Source organism: Paroedura picta, chromosome 1, assembly GCF_049243985.1.
Source record: "Paroedura picta isolate Pp20150507F chromosome 1, Ppicta_v3.0, whole genome shotgun sequence".
Classification (NCBI taxonomy): Eukaryota; Metazoa; Chordata; class Lepidosauria; order Squamata; family Gekkonidae; genus Paroedura; species Paroedura picta.
Genome location: NC_135369.1, coordinates 15,072,324 through 15,096,259, shown reverse-complemented (window position 1 = coordinate 15,096,259; position 23,936 = coordinate 15,072,324). Strand labels below are relative to the sequence as shown.

General features: G+C 51.4%; 1 protein-coding gene across 1 annotated transcript in view; it reads right to left on the bottom strand.

Annotated features, from left to right (window-relative positions):
- The window catches only part of PCP4L1 (Purkinje cell protein 4 like 1), a 44,919-nt gene that overhangs the window by 2,995 nt on the left and 17,988 nt on the right, over positions 1-23,936 (bottom strand). Inside the window, exon 2 of the mRNA XM_077323249.1 lies at positions 6,697-6,751. Coding sequence (XP_077179364.1) covers positions 6,697-6,751 — 55 coding nt within the window. The remainder of the gene's footprint in view (positions 1-6,696; positions 6,752-23,936) is intronic.

Sequence of the window (23,936 nt, the reverse complement as noted above, 5' to 3'; positions counted from 1 at the left end):
TCCACCCTAAATCCTGTCTCCGCTTACCTGAACCACCTTAGTCCACCCTGTCCAGCTCGGTTCTACCCAGCCCTGTCCGTTCCCCCCTAAATCCTGTCTCCACTTACCTGAACCACCGGGTTCTCCTCCGTCCCACTCATTCCACCCTAAATCCTGTCTCCATGGTCCACTCACTCTTCCAACCCTGCCTTTTATGCCTCTTTCCCCTGTTCTCACTCTCTCCACTGTGCTGCCCTGCCATTGGCTCTGGATGGAGGATCACTGCTGATCCCAGAGAGGGTAGGCAGTGAGGCCGCACAGTAGCCATGGACCTTCCCAGGGCCCTGGCAACGACTCTGCATCACCATCTGTCTGGAGGGGAAATGCCCTGTCTTTTTAATAGAGCCTGAATGGTACGTTAATTTAACAGGTGATGTCATTTATCTCCATGCTGGGAACAGCTGCTCACGCCTACGCCTTTAAATCTATATTAAAGAGGCAGGCCAATTTTCTGGAGACTTATCGGCAACCCCACAAGTGCCCGACAATGCCAGCTCCCGGTGCCAGCGGTAACAGATTGCTCAGCCCATTGAACCTCAGCATGGATCCCCGCGGGGCCTGCCAAGGTGATGGCCCTTTCCTTCTTCCCCAAAGCAAGGAGCTAATTCTGGCTTCCCTCCACATCCCTGGGATGGGAAGTGCTTCAGAAGAGCATCACATTTTGTCTGCCTGGAGCACCACTCTGGAAACAGCTGCTGTTGTCATCGGAAGAGGGGCAGCTGGCAGCCTCCCGGCTCTCAGTGATTGGTTCCTGCTGTACGGCAGCCATTTTTCAGTCACTTCCTGCTTTCGGAATTTCAAAAGTCTCCATGGGGTCAGCAAAGACTGGAGTCTCCTGGTTTCATTTAATACTCTTTTTCTCTCTGAAGTCCTGTGAGATTCCAAAGAGATGCTCAGCTTCTTGGCTGGCAGCCCAAGATGGTGGATTGGTCTTATAAGGTCACAAGAGACCATCCAGTCCAGCGCTCTGTGTCCCACAGAGGCCAAACGCCAGGGGCCATCAGGAGGTTCCACCAGCAGGGTCAGAACTCCAAAAGCTCCCCCACTGCTGCCCTCCAAGCATCAAGAAGACAGCGCATCACTGCCCTAGAGATAAGAACATACAAGGAGCTATGATGGATCAGACCAATGGCCCATCTAGTCCAACACTTTGTCAGGAAGCCTACCAGTGGGGCCAGAACTTAAGAAGGCCTCCTGTTCTTGCCCCCCCCCAATTACCAAGAATACAGAGCATCACAGCCCCAGATATAAGAATATAAGAGAAGCCATGTTGGATCAGGCCAATGGCCCATCCAGGCCAACACTCTGCGTCACATAGTGGCCAAAACCCAGGTGCCATCGGGAGGGCTATCAGCAGGGCCAGAACTTCAGAAGCCCTCCCCCCTGTTGCCCCCTAAGTACCAAGAATACAGACCACCACGTTTCATTTATTGTTGTTGTTATGTGCGAAGTCGTGTCCGACCCATCGCGACCCCATGGACAATGATCCTCCAGGCCTTCCTGTCCTCTACCATTCCCCGGAGTCCATTTAAGTTTGTACCGGCTGCTTCAGTGACTCCATCCAGCCACCTCATTCTCTGTCGTCCCCTTCTTCTTTTGCCCTCGATTGCTCCCAGCATTAGGCTCTTCTCCAGGGAGTCCTTCCTTCTCATTTATACCTTATGGCTAAGAGCCACTCTGCTCCATCTGTGTCCCAGGGGAATTTGTGGGATTCCAATTCCAATTATGGAATTCATTATTTATTTACAAAATTTATACCCTGCCTTTTTGTCCTCATCAGGGCCACTGGGACGGCTAACAGAGTGAAAACACACACCATCAAAACCATATCTTAAAGAGCATTAAAACCAAGCAGGTCAGTAGTCAACACCCCTGACCCCAGCTAAATGGCTGTCACAGAAAACTAGCAGGGAAGGGCTGTATGGATCAGGGGTGGTTTGGCTTTCCCATAATTGCTGAGAAGGAAAGACTCCAAGTGATGTACTTTGCTTTCAAAATGATGTTTTGCGTAGGTTTTCGTTTTGGAAGGGGCAGAGAAAAAAGAATGGGAGGAGGAAGAAAATGAAGAACAGGAAGAAGTAGAGGAGGAGTTGTTTTTATATGCTAATTTTCTCTACCAGGGCAGAATCTGCACTTCGCTTTTTATCCCAGGTGACCCCAAATTAAACAAACTCATCTACACCTCACTTGATTTCCATTTTGGTATTTAGAGCTTTAAATTTTCCCTCTGCAACGTCTATGATTAATCCGCGGTGACACTACCTTTCCCCCACAATATCCCGGAGTGGATGTAACTCACTACATTTGACAAAAACACTCCGAAAGTCCCTGTATTAATGTATGTGTTTTGCCGGATTCACTTCTTCCACCTCCTCTGCACCGCCAACGCTGACACAGCGCAGTCGTCTGTCACTAATTGGTCAGGGCATCAGTTCAAAGACTGCTGGATCCCAGTTGCTATTCCCTTGTAAGATTTATTTTTGCCCTCATTTTTTAAGTGACTATGCTCTTGTCCAAAAGCCCAAACTTCTATATGCCAAGATTTGCCTTTCAGATTGTCTTTCCCCCCTCGCTCGTTCAGGTAGAGAAAAATAAACAAGCAGCCTCATGCTGCATTCCCCCCCCCCCTCCTGCTTTGGCTGTAGAGCCAGGAGACAAATTGCAGGAAATAAAGCTTTCTCCAGCCTTGTGTTCCTTCAGTGCCAGCTGGAACTTCACGACCACCGTTCCCCTCTCCACTCTTAGCTTCCCCAATCAAGTGTGAAGGAGAGAGCAACCAGACAATTAAGTCTAGAAGGCAAAGTCTGTTTCAATTTGGGAAAAACAAAGGCAGAAGACCCGGGTTCAGATCGACCTGAATTCAGCAGGAATGACAACAGGGGGGAAATATGCAGAACTAGCCTAGAAGGAATCTCAAAGTGGTTTACAATTGCCACCCTTTTCTTCTCCCCACAACAGATACTCTGTAAGGTGGGTGAGGCTGAGAGAGCCCTGAGATTCCTGCTCAGTCAGAACAGCTTTATCAGTGCTGTGGCAAGTCCAAGGCCACCCAGGTGGCTGCATGTGGTGGAGCGGGGAATCAAACCCGTCTCACCAGATTAGAAGTCTGCACTCCTAACCACTACACCAAGCTGGCTCTCAGACAGAGGCAGTCCTGCAGGTATAATAACTCCAGACCCTTTGGGGTTTTAAAGGTCATAACTAAAACCTTGAACCTGAATCTGGCGTCAGGTTAGCTGAGTCACCACAGGTCTTATATGTGTTCTCCAGCTTGGTGTAGTGGCTAAGAGCAGCGGCTTCTAATCTGGCGAGCCAGGTTTGATTCCCCACTCCTCCTCCACATGCAGCCAGCTGGGTGACCATGCACTAGTCACAGCCCTGATAGTGCTGTTCTCACAGAGCAGTTTCTCTCAGAGCTCTCTCCGCCTCACAGGATGTCTGATGTGGGGAGAAGAAAGGGAAGGCAATTGTCAGCCGCTTTGAGACTCCTTCGGGCAGCGAAAAGTGGGGTATGGAAACCAACTCTTATTCTTCTTCACTGACTACCCATAAGGACTTGTATAACCGCATTCTGGACCAGCTGGAGTTTCCCAAGCCAGAGCTTCCCTGACCTTTCCATCAGCGGCACCCTTGTTATGGATATTTGCTCACATGCCGTCTGGTACCCCAGGCTTGCCGAGTTGCATTTCAGTTCTCAGCGTCACAATTCCTCTTAAAGTCTCCTGAGATGTGAGCTAGGGATGCCAGCCTCCAGGGAATCCCCTGGAATTACAGCCTACTTCCAGGCTACAGAGATCATTCCCCCTGGAGGAAATGGCTGCTTTATCATCATCATTAGTTTTATTACCTGCCTCTCCCAGACAACCTAGCTCATGGTGGGTTACATACAAAATGCACATATAACACAATCTCCAGTTAACCCCCCCATAAAACCCCCATGAGCCTCTTGTGGTGCAGAGTGGTAAGGCAGCAGACATACTATCTGAAGCTCTGACCATGGGGCTGGGAGTTCGATCCCAGCAGCCGGCTCAAGGTTGACTCAGCCTTCCATCCTTCCGAGGTGGGTAAAATGAGTACCCAGCTTGCTGGGGGGTAAACGGTAATGACTGGGGAAGGCACTGGCAAACCACCCCATATTGAGTCTGCCATGAAAACGCTAGAGGGCGTCACCCCAAGGGTCAGACATGACTCAGTGCTTGCACAGGGGGTACCTTTACCTTTAAAACCCCTATAAATTGGAGAAAGATATAAAAACCATATGGCAGAAATAACACATTCTCTAACAGCCCCCATTAAGAGCCGGGGTGGCTGAAGAGGGCTGTGACACCTAACCACGCCAAAGGACCAGCGTGGAAGCATATCTTCCAGGAGGGAGTCCCATCTGAGCTTCTCCTAGCACTAGGCCTGGCCTCAACCATAGACCTGGCGGAAGAGCTCCGTTGGAGCGTGGACTTTGTGGCTTTGTACCTTGCTGAGGTCCCAGTCTTCCCGAGGCTCCTTTCCCAAATCTCCAGGAGTTTCCCAGCCTGGATCTGGCATCCCTAACCCTCATCCCCACCCCACCCACGGGGGATCAGGGAAGACCCTTCAACCCTAACCCCTCTCACACTCCCAGCAATGGTGACAGGTGGTCCAGGCTGTCATCCGAAAGAGTGAGGAGCCACAAGCACAGACCAAGGACCTGGGTTTGGGAATGTGTGGAGGAAGGGGACATGATAGCTCTCTTTAAGTATTTGAAAGGTTGTCACTTGGAGGAGGGCAGGATGCTGTTTCTGTTGGCTGCAGAGGAGAGGACACACAGTAATGTGTTTAAACTTCAAGTACAACAATATAGGCTAGAAATCAGGGGAAAAAATTTCACAGTCAGAGTAGTTCAGCAGTGGAATAGGCTGCCTAAGGAGGTGGTGAGCTCCCCCTCACTGGCAGTCTTCAAGCAAAGGTTGGATACACACTTTTCTTGGATGCTTTAGGATGCTTTGGGCTAATCCTGCGTTGAGCAGGGGGTTGGACTAGATGGCCTGTTTGGCCCCTTCCAACTCTATGATTCTATGATTCTAAGCTCAGGTTTCTGAATTGCAAGACCTGGGGCATGGGAGGCATGCAAAGATCCTGCCCCGAAGCCCAGCAAAGGAGCCGCCTTCAGGCTGGGAGATCCGGGTGCCAGGGACAGCTTGTGGAGTGAATCTGTCAAGCTGATCTACGATCCTGTCGCCGCTGCTGCCTGTCCCTTTGCTCTTATCGCTGCTGAAAAGCTGAGGCCACTTAGCTGACGCTTCATAACTCTGTTGGGGTCTGAGCGAGAGGCAAGGGATGGGTGAGAAAGGCTGGCTTTTGGCAGTTTGGATGAGCACAGAGAGATGGGAAAGGAGCAGGGATGCCAGCCCCCAGGTGGGACCTGGGGACCCCCCAGAATGACAGGTCATCTCCAGACTGAAGAGACCGGTGGCCGGGGAGAAAATGATTGCATTGTAGGGGGAAGCGGCCTATAAGAACCAACTCTTCTTCTTCAAGAAAAGAAAGAGAGAGACGACAGCATTTGGCTCCCCTCCCCTCTCTGAGCTTCCCCAATCGAGTGCTGAACACTTTCTGTTTCAACTGGGGCAGAGGGGGATAGAGGAAGACCCGAGTTCAAATCGATCTGAATTAAACAGGATCCACAACGGAAAAAATACATAAGTGCAGAATCAGCCAGAGAGAGATTATGTAACTGGAGTTAAGACCAACCAAGTTTAGTTCTGGGTGTTAGGTTGGACTCCAACAGCACTTTTCAGACTAGGATTGAGCACTTTGGCACAGTTTGGCTGAAGCCCGAGGCGGCCAGCACCACGGTGCAGAGGGGAGGGGCGTGGTCGACATTGCCACACGCTGGCGGCCGCTCGCAGGCACAGAGTTCAGCAACTGTGTGCAGGCGCCGGCTGGTGCAGCGCCACCAGCGCCACCCCTCCATGTCACAGCACTGGCCATCTCGGGCTTTGGTGTTTGCCGAGGCTGCCAAAGCACTCACCCCTATTTCAGACCAACAAAGACCTAAACTTTCTCGGTCTTAAAGGGGCCAATGGAGGACTCAAACTTCATCTTGCATTATTTTTAGCCCGCCCTCTTGCTTGGACTCCAGACGGATCGTGCAGGTTGGGTCAAACAGTCAGCGGGATGGGACGCCGAATAAAAAGTGCATTTGGAGGAAGGCTAAAGAGCCAGCCAGAAGTCGAAAACCGGAACGGAGGCAACGCATAAGTAGGGAGGTGACGCATCACACGATGCCAAACTCCCACCGCAGGAGGCTCGTTCCAACTAGCTCAATGCAGTAATACGGACCGCAGTCCCTAATAGCTCTTCGTCCCAGTAACCCTGTGAATTACCTGTAGAAATGCCTTCTTGAATAATTCAGTTCCGCAAGGCTTGCAGAACGGAGCTGTTAGTGCTCGGAGTGATGCTCACACTTTTACGCTGGAAATAGGCCAAAAAAAAATGGCACACACCTCCGTCAGCCGCAGGAAACAAAATCTGGGGCCCTCGCTCCAGAACTAGGGTGTGCGTAACAGCCGTGCGTGCGTACGTATGGAAGGCGGGATTAATGATCCCGGAGGGGTGGTTGGTACCACTCCGATTGGCAGCCTGAAGCTACCTACCGTGTACTTACTACCTGCCGTAGCTCACCTTTTTCCTCCTGGCCAGGGATCTCGTTGGGGGACGGTGACTCATTGGAGCGCAACTGCAAGGGAGGGAGAGAGAGAAAGAGAGAGAGAGAGAGAGAGAGAGAGAGAGAGAGAAGGTCACTCATTAGAACAGACTGCATTAGAACAGGAAGACTCAATTGCTTGGGCACTCCGCATCATTCAGACAACCCAGGGTCTACGTCAGCTTGTTATGCAGTTCAGGATCATAGAATCATAGAGTTGGAAGGGGCCACACAGGCCATCTAATCCAACCCCCTGCTCAACGCAGGATCATAGGATCATAGAATCATAGAGTTGGAAGGGGCCATACAGGCCATCTAATCCAACCCCCTGCTCAACGCAGGATCATAGAATCGTAGAATCATAGAGTTGGAAGGGGCCATACAGGCCATCTAATCCAACCCCCTGCTCAACGCAGGATCATAGGATCATAGAATCATAGAGTTGGAAGGGGCCACACAGGCCATCTAATCCAACCCCCTGCTCAACGCAGGATCATAGGATCATAGAATCATAGAGTTGGAAGGGGCCATACAGGCCATCTAATCCAACCCCCTGCTCAACGCAGGATCATAGGATCGTAGAATCATAGAGTTGGAAGGGGCCACACAGGCCATCTAATCCAACCCCCTGCTCAACGCAGGATCATAGGATCATAGAATCATAGAGTTGGAAGGGGCCATACAGGCCATCTAGTCCAACCCCCTGCTCAACCCAGGATCAGCCCAAAGCATCCTAAAGCATCCACTGGGAAAAGAAAAGGGCTCCATATTGGGTGGGCAGCTCACCCACAGCAGGGGCTGGGAGGAAATACTCAACTAAGGGGAGGATGTTTTCTGTCTTGCCCCCCCCCCCCCACTTGGCCCGGTTCCGCAAGGCCTGCAAAATGGAGCTCTTCCGCCAGGCTTTGGATTGGGGCATCATCTACTGCGCCCCCTTTAACTCCCCCCCACAGTCAGAAATGCCTGAGAACATACAGGGTGATCTAGAATTAATGACCAAAAACAGTTGCTAATTACAGTTTCAACTGTTTTTAATAAAGGTGGTGGAGATGATGATGATGATTTCTTAACAGCCGCTCCCTAGACGTTTTCAATATTTCAACCACGCCTGGTATCTGGACAAAGCTCTCCCATACCTGTGAGCTGAACAAAGCTCTCCCATACCTGTGAGCTGAAGGCTCGTTGAAATATTGAAAACTTCTAAGATACGTTTCAAAATCATAGGAGGAAACAACCACCAATGAAAGGTCTGCTTTGAAAACGGAACAAACTCTAGAGTCTGTTCTGGTTGTTCCATTTATCATTAGAGGTTGTATAAATATATTGTTAACTGATTTTGATAGCCGGAGACAGGTTCTCTCTTTTTCTGTTAGAAGATGGAAAAACGGCAGGCGTGTCATTCTCGTGACCTGCGCCTCCATGGTGAGTGAGGCCGGATTCCTAGCCCAGGGCACAACACACCGTCCAGGTCAGGTAAACGCACCTCCTGATCTGCCACCTTCCTTCCGAGCCACAGGACCTCCGTCTTAGAGGGGTTGAGTTTCAAGTGACTCTGCTCTAGCCACCCATACAGGGAAGGCTTAAATTTTTAATGAGAATAATTTTTAGTTGTTGTTGTTGTTAGGTGCGAAGTCGTGTCCGACCCATCGCGACCCCACGGACAATGATCCTCCAGGCCTTCCTGTCCTCTACCATTCCCCGGAGTCCATTTCTGACGTTCCAGGTTCCTATGGAATAAAAATCTTTACAGCATCGGACTGTCTTTTCGCCACCAGTTACTTCCACAACTGAGCGTCCTTTCGGCTTTGGCCCAGCCGCTTCATTCATTCTGGCGCTACTCGTACTAGCCGTCTGCTCATCCCCAGTAGCATATTGGACACCTTCCGACCTGAGGGGCTCATCTTCCAGCGTCATATCGTTATGCCTATTGGAACTGTCCATAGAGTTTTCATGGCAAAGATACTGGAGTGGTTTGCCATTTCCTTCTCCAGTGGATCACCTTTTGTCAGAGCTCTCAGCTATGACCTGTCCGTCTTGGGTGGCCCTGCACGGCATAGCTCATAGCTTCACTGAACTACGCAAGCCCCCTTGCCACAACAAGGCAGCGATCCTTGAAGTGGATTTTTAGTATTGACTGCCTTTTGTATTTTTGTACTGATTGTGATGTCCACCACTCTGAGCCGTTCCCAAGAGGGTGGAATACCTGGGTTCAACTCCCCTTTGCCCGCGCAAGACGGGATCCAAACACAAATGCACAAGCTGTTCATTCCCGTCACCAAGACACAGCGTGGTGTAGTAGTCAGACTCAGGTCTGGGACACCCAGGTTCGACTCTGCCAGTCATACGCGCTCAGCCTCCCCTACCTCACAGGGTCGGCGTGTGGTGACAGAACAGAGAGGAAGACCTTGGAGGTCAGGCAGGATGAAAACATACAAGATGGCCTCTCGGCTCCATTTCGCAGAGTCACGGAACCAAAGGGTGGGAAGGGCCATCTACTCTGACGGGACTCAAGGCAGGATCAGGCTAAAATATCCCGGAGATAATAGAAACCAATCCACTTCTGGTGGGTACAACGGACAGGAAGAAGGGCCAGTGACTGTGTCCACGGTAGATGATTTTTTTAAAAACAAGATTTTAACATACCGCCAAATCGGTTTTTGTTTTTGTTTTCTGCTGGAAAGCTCTGCTTTCAAAGGCAGCCTGGCTTAGAGTGAGGTCCCGATTTAATCCAAACTAGTCCAATTCTGCGCTTTCACAACAGCTTTCGTGATCCTCTGTCAAACACCCAAAATTAAAGCCGTCCTGCTTAGGCGGAATATAAAATACGGAGGAGATAATTGCACTGCTGAGGTCGAGCGTTATTTTAAAAAAGGAGAACGGGCTTATGGCATTTGTCACAGGAGCAGAAGCCATGAATATTTATGGCTGTCATCCGCCAGGCCCCAAAAATATTTATGGGCTTCGAGATTCAGAGTGTTCCTCACCCCCCCCCCCGCCTGCCCACATCAGTTGCCTGAATAGCTTGTCGGAGGTAACTAGGGATGCCAACCTCCAGATGCAACCTGGGGATCCCCCTGGAATTACAGCTCCCATCCAGACTACAGTTCTTGGTTCCCCTGGAGAAAATGGGTGCCTTGAAAGGTGGGCTCTTATGTAGGGTTCCTGGGTCGGGAAATGCCTGCACATTTTGGGGGTGGAGCCAGGAGCGGAGGGGATTTGGGGCAGGGGAGGATCTCCCCAGGATATAATGCCATACAGTTCTGCCCTCCAAAGCAGTCATTTTGTCCGAGGGAACTCATTTCGTTCATCTCCATGGGTACCACTGGGAGGTTGGAGACCTTAACACTATGGCAGGGGTGGCTGGACTGTGGCTCTCCGGATGTCCATGGGCTACAATTCCCATGAGCCTCTGCCAGCATGCCAGGACACCCCTGCCATACTGCCAGGGGCTCATGGGATTGGAGTCCAGGGACATCCAGAGAACCACAGTCTGGCCACCCGTTCCATAGTATTAGAGGCTCATGGGAATTGTAGTCCATGGACCTCCGGAAAGCCACAGTCTGGTCACTCCTGCCATAGTGTTAGGGGCTCATGGGAATTGTAGTCCATGGACATCCAGAGAACCACAGTCTGGCAACCCGTGCCATAGAATTAGAGGCTCATGGGAATTGTAATCCAAGGACCTCCGGAGAACCACAGTCTGGTCACCCCTGCCATAGTGTTAGGGGCTCATGGGAATTGTAGTCCATGGCCATCCGGAGAGCCACAGTCTGGTCACCCCTGCCATAGTGTTAGGGGCTCATGGGAATTGTAGTCCATGGACATCCGGAGAGCCACAGTCTGGCCACCCTTGCTCTGTGGTATTGCAGCCCACTTGAGGTCCTTGTCCTCAGCCTCCACCCCCAAATCTCCAAGAGTTTCTCAACCTGGGTCTTGCAACCCTACCCCCAATCCCCCAAAACGGGCCCGGAAGAACCAGACCACCCTAGAGGGTGGCCACAGTCGGTACTTGGACAGGAGACCCTCAAGGGCCTGCAGGGTTGATCCCTGGAGGAAGCCAATGGCAAACAGCCTCTTCTCCTCTCACGCCCGGAGAAACCCTGTGGATGAGGTTGCCGGGAGCCAGGCGTGACTTGACGCCAACGTCTTGCTTGCGGTGCAATCCTGAGAATATTTTCTCAGAGCCCGCCCCCATGGACTGACCCAAGCAGGAGTCTGCATCGACCGGGCTCGGATTGCTCAATTGGTTGCCAATCAATAAATGTCACGGCGCTGCCAAACAGTATATATATATATATATTGAAAATGCATGCTTTCTAACTAGATTTAAATCAATGGTTTTATGAGCTCTTTTGTCAGTGATTTAGAGCCTGGCTTTGATTTAGATCGATCCACCCGGTGGGAATTCCTTTGAAAGCGGCACAGAGCGAAGAAGCCAGTACAGGGGTAGGGATGGGAATAGCGAGAGCCAGGAAATGGCAGAGGAGGGCAGCGCTAAGCCCCCTTGCCCCCCCCCCCAGATGAAGAAGAAGAGTTGGTTCTTATATGCTGCTTTTCCCTACCCGAAAGATTCTCAAACTGGCTTACAGTCGCCTTCCCTTTCCTCTCCCCACAACAGACACCCTGTGGGGTGGGTGAGGCTGAGAGAGCGCTGATATCACTGCCCGGTCAGAACAGTTCTATCAGTGCCGTGGCGAGCCCAAGGTCACCCAGCTGGCTGCATGTGGGGCAGTGCAGAATCGAACCCGGCATGCCAGATTAGAAGTCCGCACTCCTAACCACCACACCAAACTGGCTCTCAATTTCCTGATGTACTTCCTGCTCAGTGACCCTCACTGGGAAGTACTTTCTTGACCTAAACAAGTCGTCCCTGACAGCCTAGCCTGATCTCATCGCATCTCTGAAGCTAAGCAGGGGCAGCCCTGGTTTGTAGTTGGATGGGAGACCCCAGGGAAGTTACCATGAAGAGCCATGCAAGGGCAAAACACCTCTGTTTGCCTCTAAAATCCTAAAGCGGAGAGGCCAAACTGTGGATTTCCAGGTGTTCGTGGACGACCATTCCCATGAGCCCCTGACATCGTAGTCCATGGAACATCTGGAGAGCCACAGTTTGGCCACCGAAAATCGGCTGTAATCTGGCATTACATTTCGCCATCAAACAGGGCCCCGGGGGTGGCTGTGCATGTTTGCGTGGAATGTCTTGTTTCGATTTACTCCATTCATACCTCACATTTCTCCCTAGTCTCCATTTTTATCCCCCCAACAACCCTGTGAGGTAGGTTAAACTGAGAAAGCATGACTGGCCTCTCGGTCACTCGGGAAGCTTCCATGGCAAAGGGGGGGATTTGAACCCAGGCTTCCAAAATCCTAGTCTAACACTACCGTGAAATACAATGGCCAAAACCCAGGGGCCATTAGGGGGACCACTAGTAGGGCCACACCTCCAGGAGCCCTCCCACTGTGACCCCCAAAGCGACAGGATACGACATTTCTCTGCCCCAGAGTGCTCCATCTATATCTTGTAGATAAGAGCCACTACCGGACCCTAGCTCCATATAATAATAATAATAATAATAATAATAATAATAATAATAATAATAATAATAATAATAATAATAATAATGATGATGATAATAATGATAATAATGATAATAATGATAATGATAATGATGATAATAATAATAATAATAATAATAATAATAATAATAATAATAATAATAATAATAATAATAATAATAATAATACATAACTAAGTGGTTACAGCTTGGAGATTAGCTGCCATTCCAGGAGCTCTAGTGCTGGCAAATTCCCCCTGGCCATTGGCAGGAGATGGGGCAGGGTTGGGGGGGCTGGGAAACGCCTGGAGATTTGGGGGTGGGGCCTGGAGAGGACAAGGGCCTCAGTGGGGCCCGACGCCGCAGAGTTCTCCCCGCGCAAACATCCCTTTGCCTCCAGGGGGAGCCGATCTCTCCCGTCGGGAGACGAGCTGCCCATCCGGGAGATGCCCAGGTCCCACCTGGAGGCTGGCAGCTCCAAGCAGGCGCTTCCTCCCCCGCCTGGCTGGCGCGCGCGGTTGCAGCACCGCAGCGGGAGCGGCTGCCGCTTGGATGACGCCCGCGCGGGGGATTGGCGGCGGGAAGCGGCAATTACGCCCCGCGGAGGAGCCGCGCCGGGAGAGAGACGCTTCGAGCGCGGGGGAGGCTGCCCAAGGGAGGGAGGGCGGGCGGGGTTCCCGGGCGCGTCTCGCGAGGGGAATAGGGGGGGAGGGACCTCCCATTGGGTGCAAAAATACACGCATACACACCCACACCCCGTTACTAGCCCAGCTCTGTAGCTTGCTGCGGTTGGTTTCGTGGTTGGTGGCTTTGGAGGGGCGGGTGGGATTTGCACTCAGGACCTGCCGGAGTTGCGACAACCGCAAGCGTTTTTCAATAGGGGGCTGGAAAGTGCCCGTCAAGTGACCGCTGACCCTGTAGGTACAAGGCAAGAGAGGAAGGAGGGATGCCAGCCTCCAGGGGCTGGGTGCGGGCAGGATTTGAGGCAGGGAGGGAGTTCAGTGGTGTATAAATCTGCAGCCATTCTCTCCAGGGGAACTGCCCACTGTTGCCTGGAGATGAGCTAGAATTCTAGGGCAGGGGTAGTCAACCTGTGGTCCTCCAGGTGTCCGTGGACTACAATTCCCATGAGCCCCTGCTAGCAAACGCTGGCAGGGGCTCATGGGAATTGTCATCCATGGACATCTGGAGGACCACAGCTTGACTATCCCTGCTCTAGGGGATCCCCAGATCCCTCCTGGAGGTTGGCATCTCTATACCAGGCGGGTCCTGGAGACCCCTGGAATGACGGGTCCAGAGGACAGAGATCAGTCCTGATAGCTTCTGAGAACTGACAAGATCAGAACAGCCAGGGCTGCTGAGGTCAGGGTAATGTTTTATGGGCCCTGCCGGCTAAACCAGCCTAAGCTGCCCTGGCCCAGTACATTTCATTATGGTTCCCACTGGGCATGGACTTCCCCACCTTGGTCTTTCCTGGGGATTTGGGGGTGGAGCTTAAAGAGGGTAAGAGATGGGGACAGCAGTACAGTATAAAGCTGTAACAGAGGTAGTCAAACTGCGGCCCTCCAGATGTCCATGGACTACAATGGGAATTGTAGTCCATGGACATCTGGAGGGCCGCCATTTGACTACCCCCGCGTAGAGTCTGCCTTCCAAAGCAGCCCTCCAAGAATTACACATCTTAAGTCATTTGCAGATTTCAAGGACGCACCTATCCGGCTCCTTCAAACTTTCCCTCCACCCCCAAATGTCCATAGAGGTGTTGTTTTAAATCTCAGTGTGTTCAAACCGTCTAGGTCCCTGGATTGACCAATGGAGATAAATCAACAAGATTTATTAAAGTGAGAATTGGGGGACAATTAATCAAATATTAGAAGCTTCCCTAGTGACACATTTTCTGCAAAAAAAAAAAAAAACTGCGGGTGATTTAAGATATTTCAGAAACCATCTTCCATGTTAAAGAGCCGTATCAGTCAGCAATTCTTTTTCCTTTGTGAAGCGCTTTAAACACATTTTTGATATGTAAGAGGCGAGATTGAACTCCACGTTACTTCAAACTAAAATTATTTGTATTTGTCCTCGGGGCTTCGAGCGCAGTTCACTTGTGGGGGGAGGAGAGGGGAGAGGGGAGGCAGCTGTGAATTTTTGTGTTGTGCAGAGGGTTGGACTAGATCAGCCTTTCTCCACCCTGGGTTTTCTTGACGGGTTTTCTCTACCCGAAGAAGTATCAAAGCAGCTTCCAATTGCCTTTCCTTTCCTCTCCCCACAACTGACACCTTGTGAGGCAGGTGAGGCTGAGAGAGCCCTGAGATTACTGAAGAAGAAGAAGAGTTGGTTCTTATATGTCGCTTTTCTCTACCCAAAGGAGTCTCAAAGTGGTTTACAATTGCTTTCCCTTTCCTCTTAGTTCAACGATATAGGCTAGATATCAGGAAAAAAAATTTCACAGTCAGAGTAGTTCTGCAGTGGAATAGGCTGCCTAAGGAGGTGGTGAGCTTCCCCTCACTGGCAGTCTTCAAGGAAAGGTTGGATACACACTTTTCTTGGATGCTTTAGGATGCTCTGGGCTGATCCTGCATTGAGCAGGGGGTTGGACTAGATGGCCTGTATGGCCCCTTCCAACTCTATGATTCTGTGATTCTCTCCCCACAACAGACACCCTGTGAGGGAGGTGAGGCTGAGAGAGCCCTGAGATTACTGAAGAAGAAGAAGAGTTGGTTTCTTATATGCCGCTTTTCTCTACCTGAAGGAGTCTCAAAGCGGCTTACATTCGCCTTCCCTTTCCTCTCCCCACCACAGACCCACTGTGAGAGAGGTGAGGCTGAGAGAGCCCTGAGATTAGTGAAGAAGAAGAGTTGGATCTTCTATGCCGCTTTTCTCTACCTGAAGAGGCTCAAAGCGGCTTACAATCTCCTTCCCTTTCCTCTCCCCACGACAGACACCCTGTGAGGTGGGTGAGGCTGAGAGAGCCCTGATATCACTGCTCGGTCAGAAAAGCTTTATCAAGACCGTGACGAGCCCAAGGTCACCCAGCTGGCTGCACGTGGAGGAGCGGGGAATCAAACCCAGCTCTTAACCGCTCCACCAAGCTGACCCACAAGGCCCCTTCTGTGTATCTTTGTCAGAGCATTGTAGGAGCCCATGTGGAATGTGGAGAGAGACGGTCGCTGGGGCTGGTGGACTCCTCTGTCCTTCAGAGGAGCGTTGGAGAAATGCTCACTCCTCCAGACCCAGAGGAGGAGTCTGCGTGAGCCAGACGCTTCTGTGCATGGATCTCTTTCCCCGTATCAGGCGTTTAGCACTTCCTATTTGAGCCATTTTTAAAAATTGAGCTGTAATGAATTAATGTCCTTTCCCCTCCATAACGGTGGCTTTTCGCTCTTCGGGGAATGCTTTCCGCATCGATCTGTCTGCCCAGGAAGCTCTGATGATGTGCCACATGACGACCGATCCTCGGGCAGAGCGGGTGGGCCTCTTGAGACTCCGGATTCACAGAAGCATAGTGCTGGATGGGACCTCCAGGGCCATCTAATCCAACCCCCTGCAGAATGCAGGAAATTCACAACTCCAACAGTGTTATGCAGGGGTAGTCAAACTGTGGCCCTCCAGATGTCCATGGACTACAATTCCCATGAGCCCTGCCAGCAAATGCCTGTTTCCTCCAAAAATAAGACACACACACACACACACACACACACTGGTGATCAACATGGATTGATAGCTGTAGCCAGTTTTTCAAAGGAGTCTCCCATGCAAACGCTAACCAGAACCAACCCTGCTCAGTTTCCAAGAGAAGAAGAAGAGTTGGTTTTTATACTCCACTTTTCAGCACCCGGAAGAGTCTCAAAGCGGCTTACAGTGGCCTTCCCTTCCTCTCCCCACAACAGGCTAGGGCTGAGAGAGCTCTGACAGCACTGCTCTGTGAGAACATCACTATCACGACTGTGACTAGCCCAAGGCCCCCCCGTTGGCTGCATGTGGAGGAGCAGGGAATCAAACCTGGCTCACCAGATTAGAAGCCACCACAGAGCCTGGAAATTCAACTCTCAGCAGAAAATCTACAAATTGGATCCCCAGACATTTATTGCAATGTTTTTTTTGGAAAGGCTGCTGTGGGGAGGGGGGGAAAGAGAGACCAAAGCCATGGCATTGGACCAGTGGGTTTAAAAACCCTTTCCCCCCCCATTACCACTGAGACGCCTCTTTCTCCCCCCCAATTTTCCTGTCCTCGAGTCCTTTCCCAGTGCAATAGTCGCCTTTGTTTCCCAGCCCCACCCCTCGCTTCCTCTTTGCCTCATCCCACAAATAGCTCTTGTGATAGGCTTTGTTTTCATTCCGCTGCGATTCCCCCACACAGGTCACGCAATGGTTGTGCATGCATGCGCACGCAGGCACACAAACACACGCCGAAGATCCGGCTGTGTTCTCTTCCTTTCCCCGACAGCGGCACAGCTCAGGCCCCCTGCTGTGTGCACATCAGCCCTGCCCTCTCCGTCAGTGGAGGACAGACAAACTATAGGGTTATGGAGGGGAGGAAGAAGACCCCACAGGGGAGGGGATGCGGCTGCCTCTGGCCAGAGCGGCAGCAGCAACCCAACAGGTAGGGAGGCGGCAGCAGCAATCCAGCAGGTAGGGAGGCGATGGCTGTTTAATTCCTGCAGCTCCAGGGACGCTACCATCCAGTACTAATAGCATAACCACGCCTGACGTTTATTAGAGCCATGCAGGGGGTTCCGAACAGGGCCTGGTGCTGCATCCCCCTCACTTTGTAGCATCTGAAAGTCAGGTTGATGACTGGAGATTGAATCTCCAGACTTTGCCATTTTGGGATTCCAAAGCAGCTGTTGGGGGGAGGACAGAAGTTTGGATCAAGGCCACAGCCAGCTAATCTAATCAGGAGCGATTGTATTGCACCCCGTGGCATCTGTGAAGGAGACAGAATCATAGAGTCGGAAGGGACCATAGAGGCCATCTAGTCTGACCCCCCTGCTCAATACAGGATTAGTCTAGAGAAGAAGGAGGAGAGCTGTGGGGGGGGGTTGTACCCCACTTTTTACTATCTGAAGGAGTCTCAAAGCTTTCCCTTCCTCTCCCCACACCAGACACCCTGTGAGGTAGGTGGAGCTGAGAGAGCTCTGTAAGAACTGCTCTGTGTGAACAGTTCTAACAGGACTGTGACTGACCCAAGGTCTCCTAGCTGGCTGCAGGTGGAGGAGTGTGGAATCAAACCCGGTTCTCCAGATTAGAGGCTGCCGTTCTTCACCACATCGCCACGCTTGCCTCCAGCGTCCCAAACGGGGGATTGTGAAGCTGCTCCTTGAAGTGGGCCAGTGAAGGGGAGCGGGACACCTCCCAAGAAAGCCGATTCTGCTGCTCAGCTACTCTTACTGTTGTTGCCTGGTATCCAGCCGGTATCTTTCCACCCATAACCTGTATCCATCCTTGCAAGTCCTGCCCTCTGCTGCCCACAGAAACAGTTCAGGGAGAAGAAGGAGAAGGAGAAGGAGAAGGAGAAGAAGAAGAAGAAGAAGAACAAGGAGAAGAAGAAGAAGAAGAAGAAGAAGAAGAAGAAGAAGAAGAAGAAGAAGAAGAAGAAGAAGAAGAAGAAGAAGAAAAGTTGGTTCTTCTATGCCGCTTTTCTATACCCAAAGGCGTCTCAAAGCGGCTTACAGTCGCCTTCCCATTCCTCTCCCCACAACAGACACCCTGTGGGGTGGGTGAGGCTGAGAGAGCCCTGATATTCCTGCTCGGTCAGAACAGTTTTATCAGTGCCGTGGCGAGCCCAAGGTCACCCAGATGGCTGCATGCGGGGGAGTGCAGAATCGAACTCGGCTCGCCAGATTAGAAGTCCGCACTCCTAACCACGACACCCATCTGGCTCTCAGCAACATGGTCCTGATCTAGGGCCCCCTCCCCATGATTTTACCAGAAAACACCTGGCACAGATCGGTCACTGACCTCCCACTTAAGGCAGCTTGAAAGACACTCTTGGTTCTCAGCACCCCGGCTAGTTCCCTGACTGCTTAACTTGTATCTTTGCAAATAAGCAAAATTATGTGGGTTTCTCTCCCTCCCCGAGTTCTCTCTCTTGTTTTTGGAATATGTTACTCTTCAGGGAGTAGGTGGGGGGCTGGACTTGGATGGCCCTTCGTGGTCTCTTCCAGCTCTGTGAGATTCTGAGATTTTTTCACGACAGCCACTGCTGATGCCGGGGATCGAACCTGGGACTTTCCTCTACCAATGAGCCACTGAGGTCTTCCACATGACCCACTGCTTGGTCCTTCTTAACCGGAGATGCCGGGGATCGAACCTGGAACCTTCCACATGCCGAGCAGAGGCTCTTTCCCTAAGCCACAGCCTTCCCCTTTGGAAAGGCTCCTGAGCATGTCCATCACTGTACCTTGTTGCCAGGAGTTCCACAGATCAATCACGGCCTAGGACAAAACAGGGCCCATTCTGCACACATAGGATAATGAACTTTCAATGTGCTTTGGCAGCTGGATTTTCCTGTGCGGAACAGGAAAATCTACTTCTAGTGCATTGAAAGTGCATTATCGATTGTGTGCAGACTAGGCCCAGGTCTCTCTTTTTTTCTGCTCCAGCTTGACTCTAGCACCATTCTGAGCTCCTCTTTCTTTTCCATCCCTTTGTGTTGGATCCTGCCATCACCCTTGCCTGCCTTCGGTCGGGTCCGTTTGGGCTAAAACCGGGTCTGGGAAGAGAGAGAGAAGAGCATGGGAGCCCGAGCTCTCTTCTCTCTGCTCCATATGTGAGCTCTGGCACTCACTGTCACTCTTTTACTTTCCCCCTCTCCAGCTTTTGTGACGCCCCCCGCCAGGCACTCCCGCCTGTCAGGCGACGGCTAATTTATTTTTCCGCAAGACGGAGAGCTGCAATTGTACGCTGCCGACACCCGCCAGCAAGAACACATTGCAGTCAGCTTGCGACTCTCTTATTACCTGCCTGGGATTTTCCATCTCAGATTCATCGGTGGCCCCAGCAAGGATGGAGCGGAGGAAGGAGGGTTATTCAGCCAATCCCCGAAGTCGGGTTTTTTCCCCCTTCTTCTGCAGTTTATCTCACAGGTTGCAGAACAGACTCGCAGCTGCCAAGACGTACCGGATTACTGCCTGCTGAGGGAATTCCCAGGGAGAATATTTTTAAGGAGCTGATCTTTTAAAGGACCTGATCTTGGCACAGACTCCCATGCGGGAAGGGATAAGGACGGCTCCCTCTCCAGCAGGGTCCTCACGTCGGTGCCCAAGGCCGGGTGCCCACTGACCCCTTTCCTGGTGCCGGCCAATTGTTTTCAAAAAGCAGGTGGATTCAAATGACAACCATCTTCAAATAATTAGAATCACAGAGTGGTTAGAATCACAAAGGGACCTCCAGGGTCATCTAGTCCGACAACCTGCACTATGCAGGAACTCACAACTATTTGCCTAACCACAGTGAGCCCAATTTCATGCCCAAATGATCTCCACACAAACACACACATGCACGCACACACATAAGGTAAAGGTATCCCCTGTGCAAGCACTGGGTCATGTCTGACCCTTGGGGTGATGCCCTCCAGCGTTTTCATGGCAGACTCAATACGGGGTGGTTTGCCAGTGCCTTCCCTAGTCATTACCGTTTACCCCCCAGCAAGCTGGGTCCTCATTTTACCAACCTCGGAAGGATGGAAGGTAAAGTTAACCTTGAGCCGGCTGCTGGGATCAAACTCCCAACCTCATGGGCAGAGCTTTCAGACTGCATGTCTGCTGCCTTACCTCCCTGCGCCACAAGAGGCTTTTTACACACACATATACACACACCAAAAATCTCCAGAATCCAGCCTGGCCCGGAGCAAATTTACCTACCATCCCACAGCAGCAATTAGCTGATTTTACTACCTTAGGCAGATGGTGAGTGGGTGGGCAGGGAGGGATGTGCCAGTGTTTGTCTCTTGGGACCCTTCCTTGCACACCCAGAAAATTGCTAATCGCCACTCTGGGATGGTAGGTGAATTCCAGTCTGGATTCTGAAGACTTTTAGGGTGGGGTGGGGATGACTTGGGCATGAAATTGGGGTCCCGGTGGGTGGGCAGCTAGCTGTGAGTCCCTGCATTGTGCAGGGGCTTGGACTAGATGACCCTGGAGGTCCCTTCCAACTCTTCTATGATTCTAAGGGGGATTTTGACCCAGCTGCTCTACCAGAGATGTGATTGGCTGTTCAACCTCCCACAGTGACCATTTTATGTTTTTGTGCCCCTCCCCACATTAATTTCCAGATGCTCATCTATGACCACAATGAAGATCTGACTGAAGACCAGAAACCAAAGGTACCCACAGGCTCACGAAAGCCTCCAGCGACCCCCGGTTTATCATCTGAAACTCCTGGCGCTATCTGGCTCACAACCCAAAGCACCCCCCCCCCGCATGTTTGCACAGCAGCCATCAGCCCCCCTCACTCGTGTCTCCCCAGGGTGGGGTTGTCAGGGTCCCCCAGCCGCCAGTGAGGGATGGCAGGGTGCGGTTGCCAGCTTCAGGTCAGAAAACTCCTGGAGATTTGGGGTCGCAGCCTAGGGGGGAGAAGAGACCTCAGTGAGGTACAATACGATAGAGTCTCCCCTCCAAAGCAGCCCTTTTCTCCCAGGGGAACTGATTTCTGTAGTCTGGAGACGAGCTGTAATTCCAGGGGGGTCCCCAGGTCCCACCTGGAGGTTGGCATCCCTAATCCAGTCAGTTCACGGTCACGCCAGACAAGTTGTTGGAAGTCTGAAAGCCGTCCTCTCGTGCCCAGCATGCCGGATTTTGAGGCTGCGTTAAGAAGGAAACACATTGGCTGTCCAAAGCCTTCCCTTCAGCAGTTCTGCCTTCTCCCCCTCACTTCCGCCTGTCCCCAGAGCGTCCTCCCACAACATGGGAGGGAATTACATGAAGCTGCCTACTATTGAATCAGATCCTTGGTCCATCAATGAGTATTGTCTGCTCAGACTGGCAGCAGCTCTCTAGTGTCTCGGGCAGAGAAAGGTCTTTCCCGTTCCCTCCTGTCTGGTTCTTTTAACTGGAGATGGTGGGGATTGAACTTGGGACCTTCGGCATGCCAAGCTGAGTCTCTGCCACCAAGCCACGGCTTTTTTTTGCCCTTCTTCCTCCAAACTCATCTTCCTTTTGTAGGTACCACTCCTAGCCCCTACTGACACAGCATGGGAAGCTTCAGATTTTGTCTGAAATTTCCTCAGGGCAGGACCTGCTTTAGGATGCTTAGGGCTGATCCTGCGTAGAGCAGGGGGTTGGACTAGATGGCCTGGATGGCCCCTTCCAACTCTATGATTCTATGAAACTACAAGTACAACGATATAGGCTAGATATCAGGAAAAAATTTCACAGTCAGAGTAGTTCAGCAGTGGAATAGGCTGCCTAAGGAGGTGGTGAGCTCCCCCTCACTGGCAGTCTTCAAGCAAAGGTTGGAGACACACTTTTCTTGGATGCTTTAGGATGCTTAGGGCTGATCCTGCGTTGAGCAGGGGGTTGGACTAGATGGCCCGTATGGCCCCTTCCAACTCTATGATTCTATGATTCTATGACCTTCCTGGTTCATCGGTCCAATAACTAAATCAGTGCTAGAAAAACAGAGGGTGCCAGACTAGGATCTGGGAGACCTGGGTTCGAATCCCCACTCCATCATGAAGCTCTCTTTCTCTCTGAGCGCCTAGCCTAGCTCACAGGGATTGTAGTGAGGAGAACCTGAGAGGAGAAAGAGGGTGAAAGAGTACAAAAAATGTAAAGATAAAGCACGAAATAACAGAAGGAGGCAAAGGTAAAGAAGGTGACAACAGGGAAGAAGAGTTGGTTTTTATGCCCCACTTTTCTCTACCAGGAGTCCCAAAAGCAGCTGACCATCGCCTTCCTTTCTCCACCACAGACACCCTGTGAGGTAGGTGGGACTGAGAGAGCTCTGAGAGAACTGCTGTATGAGAACAGCTCTAACAGGTCTGTGACTAGCCCAAGGTCACCCAGCTAGCTGCCTGTGGAGAAGCAGGGAATCAAACCCTGGTTTGCCAGATTACAGGCCATCGCTCTTAACTACTACACCACACTGGCTCTATTTCTTCCTTTCCACTCATAGCCAGAACCCATTTTATCTGGCCAGGAGAAAAGCAGATACTTGAGTTTTGCTCAGATTTTTACTCTGGAGGGCTCCAAATAATTCATTCCATAAATGCCCCACAGTTATTCCCCCTTCCATTCTACAATTTCCACATAGTCTTAGTCTCTCTGTCTCTCTGTCTCTCTCTCTCTGTCCTTCTGCCCTGGTGATATGATATTCTGACAGTCCTTGGGGCTGGGTCTTTCCTCTGTATCTGTCGTTGCTGAGGCAACGGCCAGCTAACCCATAACGATCTGAATTGCAAAGAAGAAGAAGAAGAAGAAGAAGAAAGCAGATGCATCGGTAATAATCTCCCACGGAAGAAACAGAAAAGGGGTGTGTGAGACAGAATACAAAAAAGATTTCATCTCAGAGAGACTGCTTTCTTGTTTTCCCTCCACCGAGATTGGATTCACACAGCCACAAAAGAAAAGAAATGAAATGCAGAGAATGTAATGGGAACGAAAGGTCATGCGTACTAATGGGTGCATGGGGGAGGGGGGAGTTGGAGCCATTCCAGAAATGAGGGAGGCCCAAGGAGAACTGACAATTGGTTGGCCCCTTTCCTTTCTCCTCTGGGAGAGTTCTCCCCCCTTTCACAGCTGTGCAGCAGGCAGAAGTACAAAGTACCCAGCAAGGAGGGCCAAGCCGTGGCTCCCCAGATGTCATCAAATTTGGAAGGGCCCTCCAGGGGTCATCTAGTCCAACCCCCAGCACAATGTAGGAACTGACAACTACCTGCCCACCCACAGTGACCCCAATTTCACGCCCAAGTGAATCTCCCACCAAAAATCTCCAGAATCCAGGCAGGCCTGGGGAAACTTCAGGTACCATCCCACAGTGGCAATCAGCAATTCCCTGGGTGTGCAAGGAAAGGCCGCAAGAGACAAACACTGGCTCAACCCTTCCATGGACTACAATTCCCATGAGCCCCTGCCAGCCTGAGCCTGGCAGGGCATCATGGGAATTGTAGTCTATGGACATCTAGAAAGCCACAGTTTGGCCACCCCCGGTATATAGCAACCCCCCTCCCCTCTCCCGCAAGTGGTTTGATGCATCGAATACCAGCTCTCTCTCTCTGGGCAGTGTTGAAAATCACAGGGGTCTGTCTGGACAAGCAGACAGTCATCCAGGGTGGGAGAAGAAGCAGAATCCCCAGGGAGATTTATTATCCGGTCACATCCTGATACAGGCTGTTCACCGAATGCCAAAAAAGCTGCCCCCTGGGGAGAAGGATTTTCACGGCAAGAGACGTTCAGAGGGGGTTTGCGCAGCCCCAAGTCAAAGCGATTAATCAAACCAGCTTCGTTTCCGAGACTTGGACGAAATCAGCCTAGCCCAGCCCTGGCATTTCTCTAGTCTAAAAAAGCACACGATGTCTCTGCCCCCAAAGAGCTTACTGTGCAAAAATCTACACAGGTAGCAGGGGAGAGGGAGGAAGGATGAGAGCTAAGTTAGTGGAACGTTGGCAAGGAGCTGTGAATCAGCGGAGGAAGAAGAAGAGCTGGTGTAGGTAATGTGGAAGACCT